This window comes from Dictyostelium purpureum (genome assembly GCF_000190715.1).
Source record: "Dictyostelium purpureum unplaced genomic scaffold DICPUscaffold_89, whole genome shotgun sequence".
NCBI lineage: Eukaryota > Evosea > Eumycetozoa > Dictyosteliales > Dictyosteliaceae > Dictyostelium > Dictyostelium purpureum.
The window spans coordinates 946-21,556 of record NW_003519426.1 but is presented as its reverse complement, the minus strand read 5'-3'; the positions used below and the strand labels follow the sequence as shown (position 1 = coordinate 21,556).

General features: G+C 27.0%; 8 protein-coding genes across 8 annotated transcripts; 3 read left to right on the top strand and 5 right to left on the bottom strand.

Moving 5' to 3' along the window:
- Positions 1–1,344: 1,344 nt before the first annotated feature.
- DICPUDRAFT_151171 (uncharacterized protein) lies at positions 1,345–2,915 on the top strand (the record flags this gene model as incomplete). The annotated part of the gene is made up of 3 exons (XM_003287070.1): positions 1,345–1,522; positions 1,587–2,077; positions 2,136–2,915. The coding sequence occupies 3 exons, from the start codon at positions 1,345–1,347 to the stop codon at positions 2,913–2,915; spliced, it is 1,449 nt and encodes a 482-aa protein (XP_003287118.1).
- Positions 2,916–3,587: 672 nt separating this feature from the next.
- On the top strand, positions 3,588–4,865 carry DICPUDRAFT_31983 (uncharacterized protein; the record flags this gene model as incomplete). Its single annotated transcript, XM_003287069.1, has 5 exons — positions 3,588–3,726; positions 3,874–3,996; positions 4,061–4,298; positions 4,375–4,692; positions 4,775–4,865. 5 exons carry the CDS (start codon positions 3,588–3,590, stop codon positions 4,863–4,865), a joined length of 909 nt encoding a protein of 302 aa, XP_003287117.1.
- Positions 4,866–5,053: 188 nt separating this feature from the next.
- Positions 5,054–6,571, bottom strand: DICPUDRAFT_17103 (uncharacterized protein; the record flags this gene model as incomplete). The annotated part of the gene is made up of 1 exon (XM_003287057.1): positions 5,054–6,571. A coding segment is annotated over one exon (1,518 nt), but the record flags the coding sequence as incomplete, so codon positions are not given.
- Positions 6,572–7,025: 454 nt separating this feature from the next.
- On the bottom strand, positions 7,026–9,844 carry ABCA1 (uncharacterized protein; the record flags this gene model as incomplete). The annotated part of the gene is made up of 3 exons (XM_003287056.1): positions 7,026–7,532; positions 7,594–9,512; positions 9,619–9,844. 3 exons carry the CDS (start codon positions 9,842–9,844, stop codon positions 7,026–7,028), a joined length of 2,652 nt encoding a protein of 883 aa, XP_003287104.1.
- A 438-nt stretch (positions 9,845–10,282) lies between these two features.
- Positions 10,283–13,000, top strand: ABCA9 (uncharacterized protein; the record flags this gene model as incomplete). Its single annotated transcript, XM_003287068.1, has 4 exons — positions 10,283–10,321; positions 10,386–11,165; positions 11,243–11,560; positions 11,642–13,000. The coding sequence occupies 4 exons, from the start codon at positions 10,283–10,285 to the stop codon at positions 12,998–13,000; spliced, it is 2,496 nt and encodes an 831-aa protein (XP_003287116.1).
- Positions 13,001–13,159: 159 nt separating this feature from the next.
- DICPUDRAFT_94325 (uncharacterized protein) lies at positions 13,160–15,993 on the bottom strand (the record flags this gene model as incomplete). Its single annotated transcript, XM_003287055.1, has 2 exons — positions 13,160–15,777; positions 15,844–15,993. The coding sequence occupies 2 exons, from the start codon at positions 15,991–15,993 to the stop codon at positions 13,192–13,194; spliced, it is 2,736 nt and encodes a 911-aa protein (XP_003287103.1). The 3' UTR covers positions 13,160–13,191.
- Positions 15,994–16,306: 313 nt separating this feature from the next.
- On the bottom strand, positions 16,307–18,705 carry DICPUDRAFT_32017 (uncharacterized protein; the record flags this gene model as incomplete). Its single annotated transcript, XM_003287054.1, has 3 exons — positions 16,307–17,821; positions 17,899–18,401; positions 18,606–18,705. The coding sequence occupies 3 exons, from the start codon at positions 18,703–18,705 to the stop codon at positions 16,307–16,309; spliced, it is 2,118 nt and encodes a 705-aa protein (XP_003287102.1).
- Positions 18,706–19,197: 492 nt separating this feature from the next.
- On the bottom strand, positions 19,198–20,365 carry DICPUDRAFT_77966 (uncharacterized protein; the record flags this gene model as incomplete). Its single annotated transcript, XM_003287053.1, has 2 exons — positions 19,198–19,623; positions 19,682–20,365. The coding sequence occupies 2 exons, from the start codon at positions 20,363–20,365 to the stop codon at positions 19,198–19,200; spliced, it is 1,110 nt and encodes a 369-aa protein (XP_003287101.1).
- Between the last annotated feature and the right edge of the window lie 246 nt (positions 20,366–20,611).

Sequence of the window (20,611 nt, the reverse complement as noted above, 5' to 3'; positions counted from 1 at the left end):
ATAGTCTCACAACACTCACATTCGGTTACTGTTTTAACCAAGTAGTTCCACCCAGTACATTACCAAATAGTCTCACAACACTCACATTCGGTAATCGTTTTAAGCAAGTAATTACACCCGGCACATTACCAAACAGTCTCACAACACTCACATTTGATTATAATTTTAACCAAGTAGTTCTACCCGGCTCATTACCAAATAGCCTCACAACACTCACATTCGGTGGTCATTTTAACCAGACAGTTCCACCCCGCACATTACCAAATAGTCTCACAACACTCACATTCGGTTATAGTTTTAACAAAGTAATTACACCCGGCACATTACCAAATAATCTCACAACACTCACATTCGGTGATAGTTTTAACCAAGTAATTCCACCTGGCACATTACCAAATAGTCTCACAACACTCACACTCGGTCGTCATTTTAAAGAAAAATTTCTACCCCCCTCATTACCAGATAAACTCACAACGCTCACATTCGGTCCTACAAAATTTATAGGGATTACAATTTAGGTTATTATTTTTAGAAAAACTTTTTTTTTTAGTTTTGGATCTTATAAGTGTTTTTTGAAGTCAATTGCTTAGTCTTATATTGGTATTCGTTTTTTTTTTTAAAAAAAAAAAATCAGTTAATAATTTTAAAATTATGTTGAAAATCAATAAAAAACCCAACTATGCATCATGGAGAGAGCTTTTTCAATTACTTTGATTTTTTCCTCCATTTTTAGAAATATTTGGCATTTATTGGTATACCATATTTTTAGGTTAGTTTTTTCTTTTACTTTTTTTTTTTGTTAATCCCTTTTTTAATTAATTTATCTGATGTGTTTATCTATTGTTTGGTGGGTATTACCATAGAAAAGAATTTTAATTAAATTCCCTGGACAAACCTTCTACTGGTGAATACTATTGAGTCAATAATTATTTTATATTACACAAAAAAAAAAATCATTAAAAATCAAAGATAAAAATTTATAAAAAATTAATTAATATTATTTTTAATTAATTTATCATTTCATTGGTTCCCCAAAAGATAGATTCTATACAAAGCAATATAATTATAAAGAAACCTTTTCATAATTTAAAAGTTTACAAAAAATATTACACTTCACATAAAACATATCCAATCAAAATCCTCAATGAATTTATTATTTGAAAATTTAAATTAAAAAATTAATAGTGAAGTGTTTTTGAACTATTTTTTGAATGATTTGGGGGTCAATTTACAAATTTATTTTTTTATTTTTTTTTATTTTTATTTTTTTTTAAATTTTACTATTTAAATACATTTCATATGTGTTATCAAAATTATTTTATTTTTTAATTTGTGTATAAAAAAATGTCACAGGAATTAATATTAAATGATAGATTAACTGAACAAACTTATCAAAAGAATAACTTTAATCCCTCATCTGAGGATTCAAAGTTTTCTTATACATCAGCAAGAGTTGGAAAACCATTATATAACACATATGAAAAGAATGATTTTAAAGTTTTTGGCTATTATACTGACGGATGTAAATATTTTTATAATTAAAAATTGTTTTATAAAAGTATATACTAATAATTTTTTTAAAACAGGTCAATATGATTCTCGTTTAGATGGTCAATATGAAGAAGCAGGTAGAGGACGTGATTTAATGAATGTTAACCCAGAGGCATATGATAAAATCATCATTGGATTTTGTGGTATAGTTGGTGACCAGGGTGAAAAGAAAGAAGCTATACAAAGAGCTGCTAAAGAACTCAACAAAAAAGATAATGAACCAATTTTTATAGATAGTTGGGGTGATTTATTATCATTTCGTAATGTTGGTTTCGATGGGTGGCTCAGTTCTGATGTTTTAGAATGTTTTTCTCAAAATAAATGTCAAGGTCTTCTTGGTGGTCTTCGTAAATTGAAAGAAAAAAATCCAAATCTTGTAATCTCACTTTCCATTGGAGGTAGGGAATTGTCTAGACCATTCCATGAATTGGTAAAATCATCTGAAAAAAGAACAACATTTGCAAATGGTGTTGCTGATCTCTTAAAAAGATTTCCAATGATTGGTGAAATCGATCTCGATTGGGAAGTAAGTATTGTTTTTGATTATGTTTTTATAATAATATAATATTAATTAAGTAATATAGTACCCAGGTGATGATGGCTCTGAAGATCCAAAAAATTTTGCTGAATTAATTAAAAATGTCAAAAGTTCTCTTTCATCTAATAGTCGTAATGATGTTAAAATCAGTATTGCAGCATCTGGAAACATTAAAAAGATTCAAGCTGCTAATATTCCACTTTTAATGGAGGCTGGTGTTAGTTATATTAAAATTATGACTTTTGACTTTTTCGGAACTCCATGGTCTGATTCATTGGCTCATCATACCAACCTCAAATCAAACCCCCAAGATCAAACTAGCTTTGGTATTGATGTAGTCGTTAATTATTTAATACATGAATTAATGATCCCATCAAAGAGTTTGTTTATTGGTTATGCTGCCTATAGTCGTAATGCTAAAAATGCTGTAATATCAAGTAGCTCACCTCTCAGAGGTTCTTACTCTCCACTAGAAGATACAGTAGGCACTTTTGAGAGTGGGGTCACTGAATACTACGATATTTTAAATAATTATTTAGATTTTAATTCTAAATCAGGAAAAAATGATTTCACTCTATTCACAGATAAAGTAGGAGATGCAGATTTCTTATACAACGCTAATTCAATGGTATTTATGTCCATCGATACCCCAAGATCCGTTAAATCCAAAGGAGAGTATGTAGTAAGAAATAATTTGGGTGGTTTATTCACTTACACCATCGATCAAGATCATGGTTTGCTATTAAATGCTGCAAGAGAAGGTTTAGGAAATGTAATAACAAAAAAAGAATTAGACATGTCAGAATATTATTTCAGTGGTAGATAGGAAGATCTTTGTCATCACTTCAAGAATTAATAAATATAAAGTTATAAATAAATATTGTAAAATTATTTTATTATTTTTAAATTATTAAAAAGTTATTTTTTGATTTAATATCAATTTTCTATTTTCTCATTTAATCAATGTAACAAAATAATGTAAAAAGTATCAAACTTTATATGAAATGGATAAAGATTCTGGTAATTGTTGAGCAGTAATTAAATCAGTGAAGATTTGAAAAAAAACAAAACACTAGGACATTATTTGCAAAGGTATTGAAATTCAAAAGCAAATTCAAATGGTTTATATAACCGGTCACCTTGAGGTGATTAAATGTATTATTTTTAATTAATCTTCTAGTATATCAAGTCGTCAGCAGATAGTAGTTCATTTTTAAATATAATTAATATTTTATTATGTTATTAAACAGATAACTTTTTAAAAAACTAAAATTATCTTTAAAAAACTTTTTTTTTTTTCCTTTTTAATTTTTTTTATGAATTAATTTGATTTATTTTTAACAGATAAGATTTTATTTTTAAAAAAATAAAAGTAAAATAAATTTTTTAATTTTTTATTTTAAAAAAAATTTTAAAATTATCTGTTTAATTTTAAAATTTTTTTTTTTTTTTTCTTCTTTTATTATATTAAAGATTATAAATAAAATTAAAAGAAAAAATGATTGAAGTTATTAAAAGTTTTTCTCTAGCCATTGGTTTAGGTGTTATTCTCAGATTTGCCTATTATTTAGTTATGTTCGTTTTTGCTTTTACTGTTAGAACTCCAATAAACATTAAAAAATATGGTAGTTGGGTTGGTAAGTTCAAAATTTTAATATAAATATTTAACTATTCAAATAAAAAAAAATTATTTTCTTTTTTTTCATAAATTTTATTTTATAAAATAGTGTAAATATTGTAGTTACTAACATTCTTTCTTTTAATTTCATAATTGAATATTTCAGTGGTTACTGGAGCCACCGATGGTATTGGTAAAGCATATTGCCATCAATTTGCTAAAAAAGGACTCAAAATTTGCTTAGTTAGTAGAAGCCAAGAAAAATTAGACTCTGTTGCCTCAGAAATTGGTTTGTGAAAAATAATAAGAGAGGATTTTAAATTAAATTATTAATATATATTTTTTATTTACAGAAAAAAAATACCAAGTAAAAACTAAAGTTATTTCATTTGATTTTGACACACCCGATGATACTAAATATCAAGCATTGTTCAAACAACTCAGTGATTTAGATATTGGTGTATTAGTTAATAATGTTGGCATCGCATATGATCCAATTCTCTTTGATGAATTACAGCCAAGTGTCATTGAATCTTTAATCAACTTAAATGTTAGACCTCTCACTGTTTTATGTAAATTCGTTATCCCAAAGTATGCCTATTATATATTTAATTATTAGATTTTTCATCATTTATAAATATATTAATTTATTAAATTTATATAACAGTATGGTTGAAAAAAGAAGAGGTTGTATTATTAACATAGGTTCTATAACTGCTAATGCCCCAGGTGGTTGTCCCTTATTATCTGTATACTGTGGAACTAAAGCTTATATCGAAAAATTCACACTTTCTTTAAGTTATGAATATGCTCCAAAAGGTGTTTTTGTTCAATGTGTTACCCCAGGTATTGTTGCTAGTAAAATGACTAAAATTAATAAACCTTCATTTTTCATCGCATCACCTGAAGCTTTAGCTAGATCAGCTGTTTCTACCATTGGTTACGAGAAGATTACAACAGGTTATTGGACTCACGAAATTGAAGCGTAAAAATCTAATATTAATTTCTTAAAGAACATTATCTTTAATTATTTTTCTAATTTTTTATTTTTCATTTATATTTCACAGATTCTTATTAAGAAATGTACCACAATTTATTTCTGAAAAAATTTTATACTTGATATGTTATTATTATGGGGAAAGAAACAAAAATATTTAAATAAATATACAAAATAGTAAAAAAACTATCATCACCAAACTCCAACCAATTTATAGAGGTATTCACATATAAATTAATATAAATATTTTAATTTTTATTTTTATATATTAAAATTGTTTTTATTTTAAACATTAGTATGGTTCATCTTTTAAAAATTCTATTTTGTAAATAAAATTTCTCTATTTATTTGAAATGATAATTGCAGAGAAACATCCTAAATCCTCGTGTTCTCTTTCTTCATTTCCAGTACTTGGTAAAGGTTTGCTGTAAATAGAGTAAAGATTACTGTATTTATTGCCACAGAACATCAAAGTTTCTTTATCTTCATATTTGATCAGTCTTGATGGCTCATTAATTGTTTTGGGTGAAACCATTGCAATCTTTAAATTAGTGATATCTTCAGAACTAAAATCCATGGTTCTGGTTAAAAGAAATGTTCGAATCTTGACTCTTTTTTGACCAAAATATTGTTTCATTTGGTCCCAAATTAACCTATCAACTCCTTTTAGGTGATCTTGATCTACATGAGCTTTATAGAGATGAACTAAAAATAAACCAGTATTGACATCTCTTTCTTTCATTATTTTATCTAAAATTGATGATACTTGTTTTAAATAATTAGTATTACTGTTTATTGTCTTTATAATTTTATCTTTTGGTAAGTTATAAGTTAGATACTGGTTTTTTTTTGAAAATTTAATTGGTTCTTGATAATGGTAATCATCACCTTCTTGCATACTTGTCAAATTTTCTTTGACTCTAATAAAATCCTTAACATTAACAGAACTTCTTAAGTAAATGTTGAACTGAAGTACGATTCTTATTCCTTTTGAAACTGGTTTAACTTTGTGAATACAGTCATTATAGAAAGCAATCCATTTGAAATTGTAACAATAATTGGTTTCATCTTTTATGGCCTCTATTCTATACTCTTGAGTAGTTTCGTCGAATACTTCATTATTAGAAATAACAAATTCTCCTCCTTCATATTTTGATTCGCCCAATGGAACAATATAAGTCCCAACGTGGTCCATAGAATGAATTGTATCAATATGATCATCAAAGTGGCCACCTTCTTTGTAAATATGGATCTTATACAATTTGAGTTGGAAATAAGGGTTATCACGTAAATAATGACCATGTGGAATATAGCCCAATGAATTGTCAAAATATGGAACTCTAACCCTAGTGCCCTCTATGTGGTAACCTTTACGGACAGATTCATCATAAACAGTTTGGTCACCTTTGCCAAATGATGAAGGTTTTGATAAATTTTCGATTTTGGAAATATCTGGACTATAGATTGTGCCACACTCTTTATCGTCTATATAAATTTTATTATCTAATTCATCATCCTCATGATAAATTTTGTATGTACCGGTTGTAACTGTGGGTGATTGTAATAATTTTAAAAAGCCATTAATTTGATTATTTGTATCACTTAACTTGAAACCAGTCTTTGATTTTGAATTGATAAGGTGTCTGATTGTATCTTTTACTTTTAAATATGAATAAATATAATCATCATTTTTAAACAAAACCTTTTCGAATTTTAACTGTGGAACAACGAATAGGGACCAGGATTTACAAACCAATGATAATGTTCCATAAAAACTATAATATTTTTCATTTTTAATTGAATCTTTGACTGCATATTTTAATATTTTAATATATAAAATATTTGGAAATGATTTATTTTTATTATTTTCATTATTTTCATTATTTGTTTTTAATTTTTTGTTTTGTTTATTATTATTGTCACTGGTATGATAATCATCATTATCCATATAAACAGTGATTTCACAATTGTTATTGTTATTTAAATTCATTTATTATAAATAGAGATATAATTATTAATTCAATATTTATTCATGAATAAATAATTAAAAATTTTTTTTTTTTTTAAAGTATAGGAGTACCAATTTCTTTTTTATAAATAAAAAAAAAATTATTAGAAAAATGGATTTTATAAAAAAAAAAATTAAAATATATCTTAAAAAAAGGATAATTTTATAATCTTAAAAACCAAAGATTTCATAAATCATTAGAAAAGATAAAAATAAAAATAGAGAAATTTTTTAATTTTTTATAATTTTTGTCATATTCATCAAAAATTATTACTTTTATTTATTTAATTATAGAATGCCTATAAAATAAAATTTATTGATTTTTTTGTTTTGATAAATGAGCTACTTTTAAGAATACATCATTTAAGTTTGAATGAGATATTTCCCAATCTCTTAAAACCTTATTATTTTCATCTTGAACCATTTTTTCTAACTGACCAAAGAAATTATAAACTATATTTGAGTCTGTTTCTAATGGGAAACCGAAATTTAACAAGAGAGCACTTTGACGTAAGAATTTAGAGTTTGGAATTGATTTGAGAACAAAATCCACTAAAAATGGAACACTCTCTTGACTTTTGGCAACTAGATTAACTGAATAACCCTCTCCAAATTTAGCTTTTAATTGTAATGAATTACCATTACATGCCATATAACCATTTGACATTATAACAACCCTATCCCCAAGAATTTCACATTCATCCATAAAATGAGATGTTAAAATAATAACTTTATCCTTTTTAATATTCTTTAATAGGTTCCAAATGTGTCTTCTTGATGCTGGATCCATACCTGTAGTTGGTTCGTCACAAAACAAAATCTAAAATATAAAAATGGATATTAGTAAATATTAATTGATGAGGAGTGTGGTTTTTATTTACCTTTGGGTCACCAATACAGGCGATTGCAACGGAAAGTCTTCTTTTCATACCACCTGAATAAGTTGAAATTCTATTGTCTGCAACTTTTGTGAGTTTAACTTGGTCGAGTGCTGCTCTAATTGAATTTTCTCTTTGATGTTTTGGAATTCCTTTGAGCTCAGCGAATAGTTCTAAATGCTCTTTTGCACTTAGTTCGTTCCAAAGAATATCATGTTGTGGTACTACTGAGGTGATTTTACGTACAGCATTGATATTACTAACTACACTGTTACCATAGATAAGTGCATCACCAGATGATGGTTCAGTTAAACCAGTAAGCATTGAAATGGTTGTGGTCTTACCAGCACCATTGCTGCCTAATAAACATAAAATGCTACCTTGTTCGATTGAAAGAGATAAAAATTTTACAGCATGAACAGTTTTCTTTGGTCTTAAAGGTTTGGTATATGTTTTTGAGAGACCACGAATAATAACTGGAGCTGGATTATTTGGGTCGTGAGCTTTTTCTGTGGCTTGTCTAACATCCTCATCCTCAAAGTGTGGAATTGGAATGTGTTTAACTTTTTTTAAAGTAAAGCCCCAATAGCTTGGAAGAAGGAAAAAGTATGGTGGTTGGGATGTGCCATCATTACCTGGAATAACATGTTCAAAGTACCAAGCTAAAATAATATAAGCTACGAGAAGAACCATTAAATAGCCTAGAGATTGACCTGTGGTTGGAATGACTGTGCCCAGGTATTGTGAATTTAAATTTGTGTTTAATTCACTCCATGTGAAGTGCGAAGATGGATAGTTCTTGGTGATATTACCGATATCAGTTAAAATTTTGGTAAAGTGGAACATTGGTAGGACGAAAAGAATAATTCTTGCGGCTAATGCTGGTGAATTATCGGTTTCGTATATTAATTGGAAAATAAAGCTACCCATTGAACTAAAGATAAGTTGGAAAATTGAACCAACAATAAAAATACCCATACCAATACCGATTGCAGTTTTAGTAGATTGAATAAATGTTAAAAGGAAAAAGCCAACAGCACTCATTGAAATGGTAAAGAGATAAAAAGTGAAGAAGAGAACGAAAAAGTTGGTTCCCAAAAAGAAATTGATTTGAGAAGCTGCACCGATGGCTAATGTGATAAGAGTGATAAGTAAATCGATAATTAAGCAATTTATAAACCAGGATACCCAATACATTGGACCACTAAGACCCATCATAGTCATACCAACTTTTAACTTGTGTTCTTTTTCGAATGAAACTTTGTAGAGGAGGAAAATAAAAGTAATCATTGAACCACAGTAATAAAATAAGCCACCAAATTGCTGAGCAAGGGTTTCTGGAACTGGATACAATGGATAGTTGTTACTTGTGTAATCGAAAATATTGTTGGTGTTATTAGATTTAATTGCTTGATTTTGATTATTTTTTAATCTTGAATAATAAATTGTAATTGCACGTTGAATTGCATTATTAATTGGAATGGTATAATCTGGACAGCTAGCAAAAAGTAATGGACAGGTTGTATTTACTATAACATTATATGATAGCTCGTTTTGATTGGGTGTAATCAATGAATCATTTGGGACTTGGCCATTAACTGTAAAATTTTCTGGGAATGATGTAAATGAAACACCACCAATTGTAATATTTGGATGTGAGAGAGTAAACTCGAAAATTTCATCATCACTTTCCATACCAATAATACCTGAAGATAAACCAATAGTTTTATTTAAATCTGGTAACACGTTTGTATCATTTGGATAAAAATATAATGGTATTGCTGGATTATTAGTCTCACCTAAAATCTTCATAATCTCGATAGTCGCTGTTGAATTTATTGGTGCAAACATTAAATTAAAACATCTATTTTCTGAATATGGTTTGCATATTGGTAATTGTTGATCGTATGTAATTGTTGGATCTAAGTAATAGTTTTAAATATAAGATATAAACAAAAATAATAAGGTTAGATATTACATTATGTTATTTGATAATTTATATATAAATATTATATACACTCTACTTACTTGTATTATTATTAATTTTTGATATACCTAATAAAATTAAAACAAATACAATTGGTGATAATATTTCGATGGCTGTAGAAACCAATGATCTTGATGCTACTATTAAATTCTTTTTAAGTAAAAGTTTTAAATGAAGAAATTCTCTATTTACTGATTCTCCAAATGTCCCTCTTGAACTGTAATGATCTGTATTATCATTATCGTCCGAAAAATGATTATACGACATTTGTTATATATATATGTGTGTGTTAATTATTAATGAAAACACTTTTTAAAAAAAAAATAAAAAATAAAACTGGTGGAATAATTTTTTATTTTTAAAAAATATCTTTTTTTTTTTTATTTTTTTAATGTTCGATAGAAAATTATTTTTATTGATTTTTTAGGTAATTTGGTATTTAACTCTATTTTTTGGTAAAGTTATAACCTGTGATTTTATATAAAAAAAATTAAAAAAAAATAAAAAAAAATGTAAAAAAATAAAAATTTGATTTTTTTTTAAAAAAAATAATTTTTTAGGGAAATTATTATTTTTTTTTATTTTTTATTTATTATATTTTCTTTTTTTATCTAAAATAAAATACCACACAAATACTTTTTTTTTTTTTTTATATAGTTAATTATATTATTATTAATTAATTAATAATATAAAAAAAAGAAAAAAATGGCCGATAAACCTAAATCACATCAATTTAGAGCAATGGTAAGTATTGTTATATTAAAACCAGTATTAGCACTATCATTAACATTAAAATTTATATTTTTAGTTTTTTAAAAACTCGACATTTATAAAAAGACAAAAATGTTCATTATGTGTTCAAATTTCGATTCCATTAATATTGGTAATTGTTTTAGTTATAGTTCAAATTTGGATTAAATCTCAAATGTCAAATCTTGACCCAAACAGCAGCGAAATTAATCCATCATCAAATATATTTTCTTACGATCCAATGGCTTCTTATATTTTTGAAACCAATCCAAATGGTTTATCAAATATAGGTTCATTAAGTGCAACTGGTGAAGGCAGTGGACTTTTAGGTGCAACTCCACAAACCTTTGAGCAATTTTATAAAAATCAATCTTATTTACCATATTACATTTCATTTGACAACGTCAACGACATGGAGAACGAAATCCTTTTACAAAAAAAAATAATGCGAGATAATCAAAATAATAATAATATGTTTACCAATAATCTTCCAACTTCAGCTTTAGCTTTTAATAGTTTTTCAGTTCAAAACCAACAATTAAGTGTTAATATTTCAACAGAATCACAGTCAAGATATCTTTGGGGTGTAAGTGCACAAAATTTGGTGTTCACATTAAATGTTTTAAATTCAGCATTTATAAACTATGTATATGGTACCAATGTTTCCATTCAAGTAAATTCAGTTTCTCTTCCATCCTATTCACAGTCTACAAACGTTGATATTGCTTCACTTTTAGGTGGTAGCTTTTACCCATTTGCTTTATCTTTTATCTTACCACTATTTGTATTTTCAATAGTTGTTGAAAAACAAGAAAAGTTACGTGATTTATCTTTAATGGTTAGTATATTTTTAAAACTTTGGTTATAATCATAAATAAATATTTTATTAATTTTTTTATTATTATTTTATTATAGATGGGTTTAAAAATAAGAAACTATTGGATTATGAATTATATTTTCAACTATTTATTATATTCAATAATTGTAGTTTTTGTCGTTGGTGTAAGTTCTGCATTTGATTTTGCTGTATTTACCAAAGGTTCAGGATTTGGAATGTTTTTATTAATATTTGGATGGGGTCACGCTATGGTTTCTTTCTCTTTCTTCCTTAGCACTTTCTTTAAGAAAACTCGTACTGCCTCAATCTTTTGCTATTTCTTAGTAATTGTTAGTGTAAATTTAAATTCACTTTTAAGTTTTCAAGTTTATTTAAATTCTGCTCCACCTACACCAGTAAGTATTAGCTATAGCAGCGTACTATGATATCATTGTATAATATAAATTAATAGTATTAACATCTTTACTTTTTATTAGTATTACTTTTATCCATTGTTTGCATTTTATAGAGGTATTTCTCAATTAAGTACTCAATGTGGTATAGATTTATGTCCAAAATGGGAAAGCTATACATGGGATTTCGAAACCTCTAAAATTATTTTCTGGCTCTACATAGATGCAGTTGTTTATTTAATTTTAGCATTATATTTGGATCAAGTTTTACCAAGAGAGTTTGGTGTACCAAGTCATCCATTGTTCTTTTTAGAACCAATTAAAAAGTTATTTATCAAACCAAAATCAGAAACAAAGGAACAATACAATGAAAAAACCAGTTTAATATTAAACCATCACCAAGAAAATAACAATTTTGATGAAACTATTGATGAAGATGTTTCAAATGAAAAGAAAAAGGTTCAACAAAAATTATATGATCCAAGTAAAATCTCAATTGTTATTGATAATCTTTCAAAGCATTATCCAGGTCGTCCAAAGCCAGCTCTAGACGGTTTACACTTAACCATTGAACGTGGTGAAGTATTAGGTCTTTTGGGTCCAAATGGTGCTGGTAAAACAACAACAATTTCAATATTAACCGGGTTATATAAACCAACAAGTGGTACCGCAACTATTTGCGGATATGACATCCGTACCGATATGGACTCCATTCATCGTATTATTGGGGTAGCTATGCAATTTGATATATTTTGGGAAGATCTCAGTTGTGTTGAAACTCTTTTATACTATGCAAGACTTAAAGGTGTACCAATTGCCAAAGAAATAGAATCAGTTGAAATGGTATTAAAAGAAGTTAATCTCTTTGATGTAAAAGATCGTTTGGTTAAAGAGCTTAGTGGTGGTATGAAGAGAAGACTCTCTTTTGCAGTTGCCATGACTGGTGATAGCTCATTATTATTCTTTGATGAACCATCTACAGGTCTTGACCCAGAAACCAAAGCTAATCTTTGGGAAACCATCAACACATTAAAAAAGAACCGTTCAATTATTTTAACAACCCACAGCATGGAAGAAGCCGACTATTTATCAAATCGTATTGCTATTGTATCACAGGGTAAACTTCAATGTTTAGGAAATCAAACTCATCTAAAAGCTAAATTTGGTGACGGTTATTCAATTAGAATTAATATTGATGAGAAATTTGTAGACACACACTCACCAACCGAATTAATTAAAGAATTTTCATCATCAGCAATTTTAGCAGAAAATTACAATGGTAGTTATGTTTATCGTTTACCAAAAACAACAGTCATTTCAGATCTTTACAAACATTTAGTTGAAAATAAAGAGCATTATCATATTCAAGAGTGGGGTCTCAGTCAAACTAGTTTGGAGGATGTTTTCCTTAAAATTTCAGAAAATGATGATACCGTAAATTAAAAATCAATAATTTAAAATTATTTATAAACATATTTAATTAAATTAATTAAAATAAAAAATAAATAAATAAATAAAATTAATTTTTAAAACATGTAAATAACAGATAAATAATATTATTTAAATATATTATTATAATATAATAAAAGAAATAAAATATTTGTGTATATATTAAATTTGTACAAATTTATTATTTATTTTTTAAAAATAAAGTTAATTGAAAAACCAGTTTTTGTTTGACCAATGAAAACTTTATCAACAGTTTTATCAGTAAATCTATTGGAGAATTTTGAGGATTCTTTTACTAATGATTCAAAATCAGTTACACTAACTGGGATATCCTCTAAAAGTCCTCTTGTTTTACCATCGAATTGGACAACTAAAGAAATTGAATCTCTTGTTAAAGCTTTTGAGGAGGGTTTTGGCCATTTTTGGTTATGTATGTTAGAGTCATTTGAACTACCGCATGATTGTTCTTCGAGACCTACTCCATAGTCTTTATTCTTAATATCGTCAATTAATAATTTCCAATTTATTTCTGAATATTTTGGAGCATATGGGAAAAGTAAGAGATTTAAAAGTCTTAAACAGCTGTAATATTCTTTTGTTGATTTTAATTGTATTTTTTGTAAAGTATTTGAAAGTTGCATTAATGCTGAGATACCTGTATTGAATGAATGTTTATCAATTGATTCTGTAACACGGTCAATAGTTGAATGAGCTTCAAATTCCATTTCTTTTAATTCTTTCTTTTGTTTATCTGTGAATTTATCTTGGGTAATTGGTGATTCTAAACTAAATTCTTCTACAAATTGAGTGGTTAAGGATTCTACTCTCTTTAACCATTTTCTACAACCTTCGATACCATCGCTATCCCAATCTAATGAGTTTTGTGGTGGAGCTTTGAAAAGGATATATGATTTTAATGTATCTGAACCATATTTATCGATCATTTCATTTGGATCAATACCATTTAATTTAGATTTTGACATTTTTTCAATTGTAATGTTGACTTTATTACCTGTTAACTTGTTGATTGGTTGCTTTGAACCTTTGACCCATTCTAAATCATTTGGATGAATTGGTTTATTAGTTACTTCATCACGATAGGTTGGTGATTTAACAAGACCTTGAGCTAAAAGTACTTTGAATGGTTCAGAGTGTTGAATTAAATCTTGATCTTTTAAGAATTTGGTAAAGAAACGTGAATATAAGAGATGAAGAATAGCATGTTCAATACCACCAACATAAACATCTACAGGCATATATTTATTTACAATCTCTGGTTTAAACATAGCATTATCGTTCTTATTATCGAGGAAACGGAGGTAATACCATGATGAGTCAACAAAAGTATCCATAGTATCGGTTTCTCTTGTAGCATTAGAGTTGCCGCAACATGGACATTTAACTTTTTTCCAATCTTCGAGTTGATTTAAAAGATTTCCCTTACCTGTGAATTCAATATCTGTTGGTAAGACTACTGGTAATTCGCTCTCTGGTACTGGTACATCACCACACTTTTCACAAATAATAATTGGAATTGGTGTACCCCAATATCTTTGTCTTGAAATTAACCAATCATGGATACGATAATTTGTTTGTTTCTGAACTAATTCTTTTGATTCCATATGTGAAATAAATTCTTTAAATGATTTACCTGTGAATTCACCACTGTTAATAAGATATCCAGAGGATTCATCGTAACAGTCACCCAATTCTTCTAAAGTCTTTCCAGAAGGTGGTTCAATTACATTAAAAAGTGGTAAACTTAATTGTTTTGCAACTTGATTATCAGCACGATTGTGTGATGGAACACCCATAACTGCACCTGTTCCATAATCAGCATGAACAAAGTTTGAAAATACTAAAGGTACTTGATTATTTGTAATTGGTTGTAATAAAGTTAAACCTGTATTGAATGCCATCAAGTTCTTTTCATCTTCTTCAAAGCCATTCTTTTTCTTTAATTCTTCAACTTTAGCTAAATAGTCTTCAAACTCTGCAAGTCTATCTTTTGAAAGGTATTTTTTAATGATCTCTACTTCTTTATGTTGTGGTGAAATTGAAACAAATGATGCACCAAATATAGTTTCGGCTCTAGTTGTAAAAACTGTAATATCTGAAAGTGGCTCTAAATTAGCGCCACTATTTGAAGGTTTAATGAATTTAAAAGTAATTAAATGACCGTGTGATCTTCCAATCCATTCTTTTTGCATATTTTTAATTTCATCGGACCAGCCTGGTAAAGTATCTAAATCATCATGTAATCTATCAGCCATAGCTGTAATTTTAAAGAACCATTGCTTCATTTCCTTCTTTTCTACGATAGCGTTCGATCTCCAAGATCTACCTTGAGCGTCAACTTGTTCATTTGCTAACACAGTTTGATCAATTGGATCCCAGTTAACAGTGGCACTCTTTCTGTATGCTAACCCACTTTTAAAAAGTTTTAAAAATATATCTTGAGTCCAACGATAGTAGTCTTTATTACAAGTGCTTAATTCACGATCCCAATCGAAATGTAAATCTAAACGTTTTAATTGATCCTTCATAGTATTGATATTTAAATTGGTCCAATAACTTGGTGATACTTTTTTATCTATAGCTGCATTCTCTGCTGGTAACCCAAAAGCATCCCATCCCATTGGGTGAATAACATCATACCCTTGCATTCTTTTTAATCTTGCAATACAATCTGATATTGAATAAACTCTAACATGTCCCATATGTAAATTTCCTGATGGATATGGAAATTGTGATAATGAATAGAACTTTTCCTATTAAAAAACTATTAATATTTATAATAATTTGTTTTAATCAATAATAATATTTAAAATGCTTACTTTTTCAGATGGAGTTTTTGGGTTGTTATTTGTACTGAAAAATGATTTTATATAAAAGCCATTATTATTATTATTATTAATATTTGTAATATTACATTTAGGTAATATCTTTACTGGTTTATTTAAAATATTTTTATACAAGTTATACATTTATATTTTATTTCAAAAGAAATATAATAAGTGTATGTAAATATACCAAAATTATTTGTTTATGAAATGACGAAAATTTGAAAAAAAAAAAAAAAAAAGATTTTTTTTAATTTTTAATTTTTTTAAAATTGTAATTTTTTTATTTCTATAAATAAAATAGTTTTTTTGGTTTAATTTATATGCATATGAAAAAAAAAATATTTATTTGAAAAGTATTCTGTAATATAAATATAAAATATTGATCAAATATTGTTAAAATAATTTACAAAAAAAAAAAATTAAATAAATAAATAGTTTTATGATTTTATTTATTTTATAAATGAGGTACACCAATAACCTTTAATATTGCTGTTAAAATTGAAGTTATACCTTCACCTAAAACAAAGCCGGAAGCAACAATAATCATATATTCTCTATAACTATGAGGATTTTTCTTTTGCCAATAGTATTGAACAAATGAACCAATACATCTTGTGATGGACCAATTTGGAGTTTGGAAAAAACCAATTGCAAGAGCAATACCACTTGGTAAATAATGTTCATATTCTGGTTTAACTGCTTCGATAATTGGAATTAATGAAACTAAGATTGCAAAAACTATACAAAATGGTAGTACGTTATGGGCCAATTCACCACCATTAACCAATTTTGCCATATTATACCAAATACCTGCTGTTGGTGCCTGCATTTGTGGTGATGGAATTTCATAAGCGTATGAATATAATTGATATGCTACAACTGCAAAGAAAATTGAAAAGAATGAACCAATTAATTGACCATAAAATTGAATTCTTGGTGAGGCTTTTAAGAGATGACCAGTCTTTAAATCCTGCATCATATCACCTGCTTGTTGTGAACCTGCTTCTGCGATAGCTCCTGCAACTAAATTTGATAAAACATTCTTTGGTGCTACAAATGCGAAAATAATTTGTGAGATTTTACCAATACCACTAACTGGGTTGATGTCAGTTTCTCCCAATGCTCTGACTGCTAAAATACTAGTTAATAAAGAGAGTACGACTGCAATTAAAGTTTCATATACCTTGATACCAAACAATGGTGATACTATAGCAACACAAACTATAACGGAAATAATTGTACCACCAATCCACCAAGAGTTTGGAACACGTTGATTCTCTGGAGCTGGATCTGTTGAATTTGAATCACTATATTTACCTTGATTCTTAATTAAACCAGTCTTCATTAAAATTAAACGGACTACCATAACCAATAATGACACTAATGATTCAGACAACATGATGAATAAAGATATCCAAAGAATCCAACCCTTTACACCAGTTAATGCTGAACTTTGATTCTTGTCACTCTCTGCCCAACCTTCAGCTTTTGCAATTGGACCTAAAATACCCCAACCAATAACGGCACCAATAAATGCAGAGACACCTGTTTTTGTGCCCATAATCATACCTTGACCAACATAACTAAGTGATGGTGTTAAAGACCAAAAGAATGTAGTTTTAACATAATCTCCAAAAATTGGTATACTTTGTAAAATTGGGAAAAAATAACTTGCTAAAGTGTATGTGAATGATGCTAAAAATGAATATGATAAAACTTTAACTTTTTTATTCCATTCATCAGCAATCTTTCTTTGCTTTTCATTTCTTTCATATGAAAATCCATGGTCATCATTATTATTGCCTTCATCATCGTCATCATCAATTTCTCTTGAATTTAAATCTAAAAACTCTGTACCTTCTCTATCGTCGCTTTCTTCACCTCTAACCAATCCAGTTGTTTCATATTCTTGTGATAACATTTCTTGATGAACTTCTGAATTTTTTAATTTATGTAAAACTCTGATCATCTATTTTTTAAAAAAAAAAAAAAAAAAAAAATATTAATATTTTTTTTTTTTATGTTTATATAATTTTGTTTACTTACCTGTGCAGTTGCAGAACCAGAAGGGAATTTTAATTTTTCAACTAAAATAGTTTGTCTACGTAATGGTACAGCAAAGAATACACCAAAGAAAGCTAATGAAAAAGCCCAAAGAATTAAGCCCCACCAACTGAAATAAGAAGGTTTCTCTAATGATTCGCCACTACCGTTTTCATCTTTAAATAGAGTATTTAATGCTGGAATAATACCAACAAAACCACCTGCTAATGGCATAGTAGCGGTTGCAACAGCGATTGTTTGTAAAAGAACATTTTCAAAGTGATTGAATCTGACCTTTAAATGCTTTTCTATTAATTTGAAAAATAAAAACCCTAATAAAGTAGATTGAAGTGAACCCATAGTAACCCAACCAGTTTGTAAACCAAAATACATATTACTAAAACACATTATACCCCCAATTAATGTACCTGCAATAACCGATCTTAATGTAATTTGCTTTAGTATTGAAGCATTATCGCCATCTTTAATACCTATATTAACATCGTCTACACCCCCAATACCATCTAAACTTCCTCTTGGTGACAACATTGTATTTGATGATGACAATATATCATTCATATCTTCATCTATAAAATTTTGTTCATTTACTATTATATTATTGCTATTATTACGACTGTGAATATTATAATCATTATTACTATTATTTACATATTTCTTTAAATCGTCATCATCATCTTCATTATCATAACCATATTTATTTGATGAATCTGTTGGTGAAGTTATATTATCACTATGTGATGAAAAATTATTACTATTCATTATATTATTATTATCATTATTTCTATACATTGAAACTACTTTGTTTTATTATTTATTTTTATTATTTTATATTTTATATTTTATATTTTATATTTTATATTTTATATTTTATATTTTATATTTTATATTTTATATTTTATATTTTATATTTTTAGTTTTATAAAAATTATTGTTAAAAAAAAAAAAAAAAAAAAAAGATAAAATTATTATTGGTATTAATTTATGTGGTCTGGGGTAAATTAATCTTTTAAGAAAAAAAAAAATAAAAAAAAAAAAATAAAAAAATAAAATTTTTTTTAAAAATTTTTTTTTAAAAAAAATAAAAATTAAATAAAATGAAAATTCATACATCCAAAAATATCTCTTGAATTCTTTTTGATTCTTTTTCAAAAGATAATCTTTATTTGTTAAACACTATTCCTTCTTCTCAAATTTATCAAACTAATAATTTTTTTTTAAAATAATTTCAAATAATAATTATTTGGTAAAAATGTGTGTGTTTGAAATTTTATTTTTTTATTTTTAATTTTTATTGTGGTGGTTATTTATACATTTATATTTTGATTCTTTTGAAAGGGGTATATTATTACCATTATTGTAACAATTTAAATTTGAACAAACCCATTTACCAATATCGATATTTTCTATATTACAATGATTACATTTGACTATAATTTTGCCATATCTGTTGAATGCTTTGAAAATATTATTTGGATTCGATGTGAGAGATCTAGTGTGGCTACATAAAACACAGTTATCTGGTAGAAACTGATGTGGTCGATTTAAATCTAAGCAACCTTCAGTTGAAAACGGGTCCTCATCGAAACCAATCTTATTCATCATTGCTTTATCTAGTTTCTTTGATCTTTGTTTAAGCAATGTATTTAATTCATCTCTAACTGTTGCTGATAACGATACCATTGAAAATAAATCTTTAAAACATGATACCTAAATAAATATTAGTAATTTATTTTATATTTTATTAATAAAAAAAATAAATACATACTAGTTTTTCATTTGCTTCATATACCTCCTCAATATCTTTACTTTGTAATAATGTGTCAATATCATCTAAATTTAATTTAATTGATCTTTCGCAGTTTTCTTCTTTAGTTAGTTCATTTATCAATACTCTTTCTTCGTTGACATTGGATTCACTGTCGCATGGTAACCTTTTAAAAATGAATAAATTGTCTTTGAAATTATCGAATGAGTTTACAGGTTCCCTATGAACCAAGGTCCAATTTTTGTTTAATTCGTCAAAAAATGATGATGTTGCGCACATTCCGTTTCTAGGTTCACCTATGTAAATTAATTTATTTCCTTTAAATTTATGTATTGAGTTAATTGCTAAATCGTTATTGGGTGGTGGCCATATTAAAAGTAAATCGAATGACTGGTCATAATTATCCAATACTGAGTGATCACCAACTAGAACTTCCTTTTCCCATATTTGTTGATTCCAATCGCTTTGAAATGTATTTGAGGTATCGTTTGATTTAATGTCATATGAATCGATAGTGGTATTGCTATCTTTTTCTTTTAATAACCATCTAATATATCCTGATCCAGCACCTAACTCCACTATTTTTTTAGAATACTCAAGAATAGTTTCAATGTTGTTTGACAACAATCTGCACCATCCATATTTATCAATATAATTTCCTCTTTCAATAGACCCAACTACCATTATTAATATTTAAAAAAAATAATATTTCGTTTTTTTTTTATTTAAATTTTTTTTTTTTTTTAATAAAATTTTTTTTTTTTTCAAATGAATTTATTTTAATTTTAATAAAAGACGAATAATTAATATTAATTAGGAATTATATCAAAGAATTTCTTATTTTTTGGACATCCAATCTTAGTTTTATATTTTTCTAAATGAATAAAAATAAAAATTATCATAAAGAAATATTTTATAAAAAAAAATAAA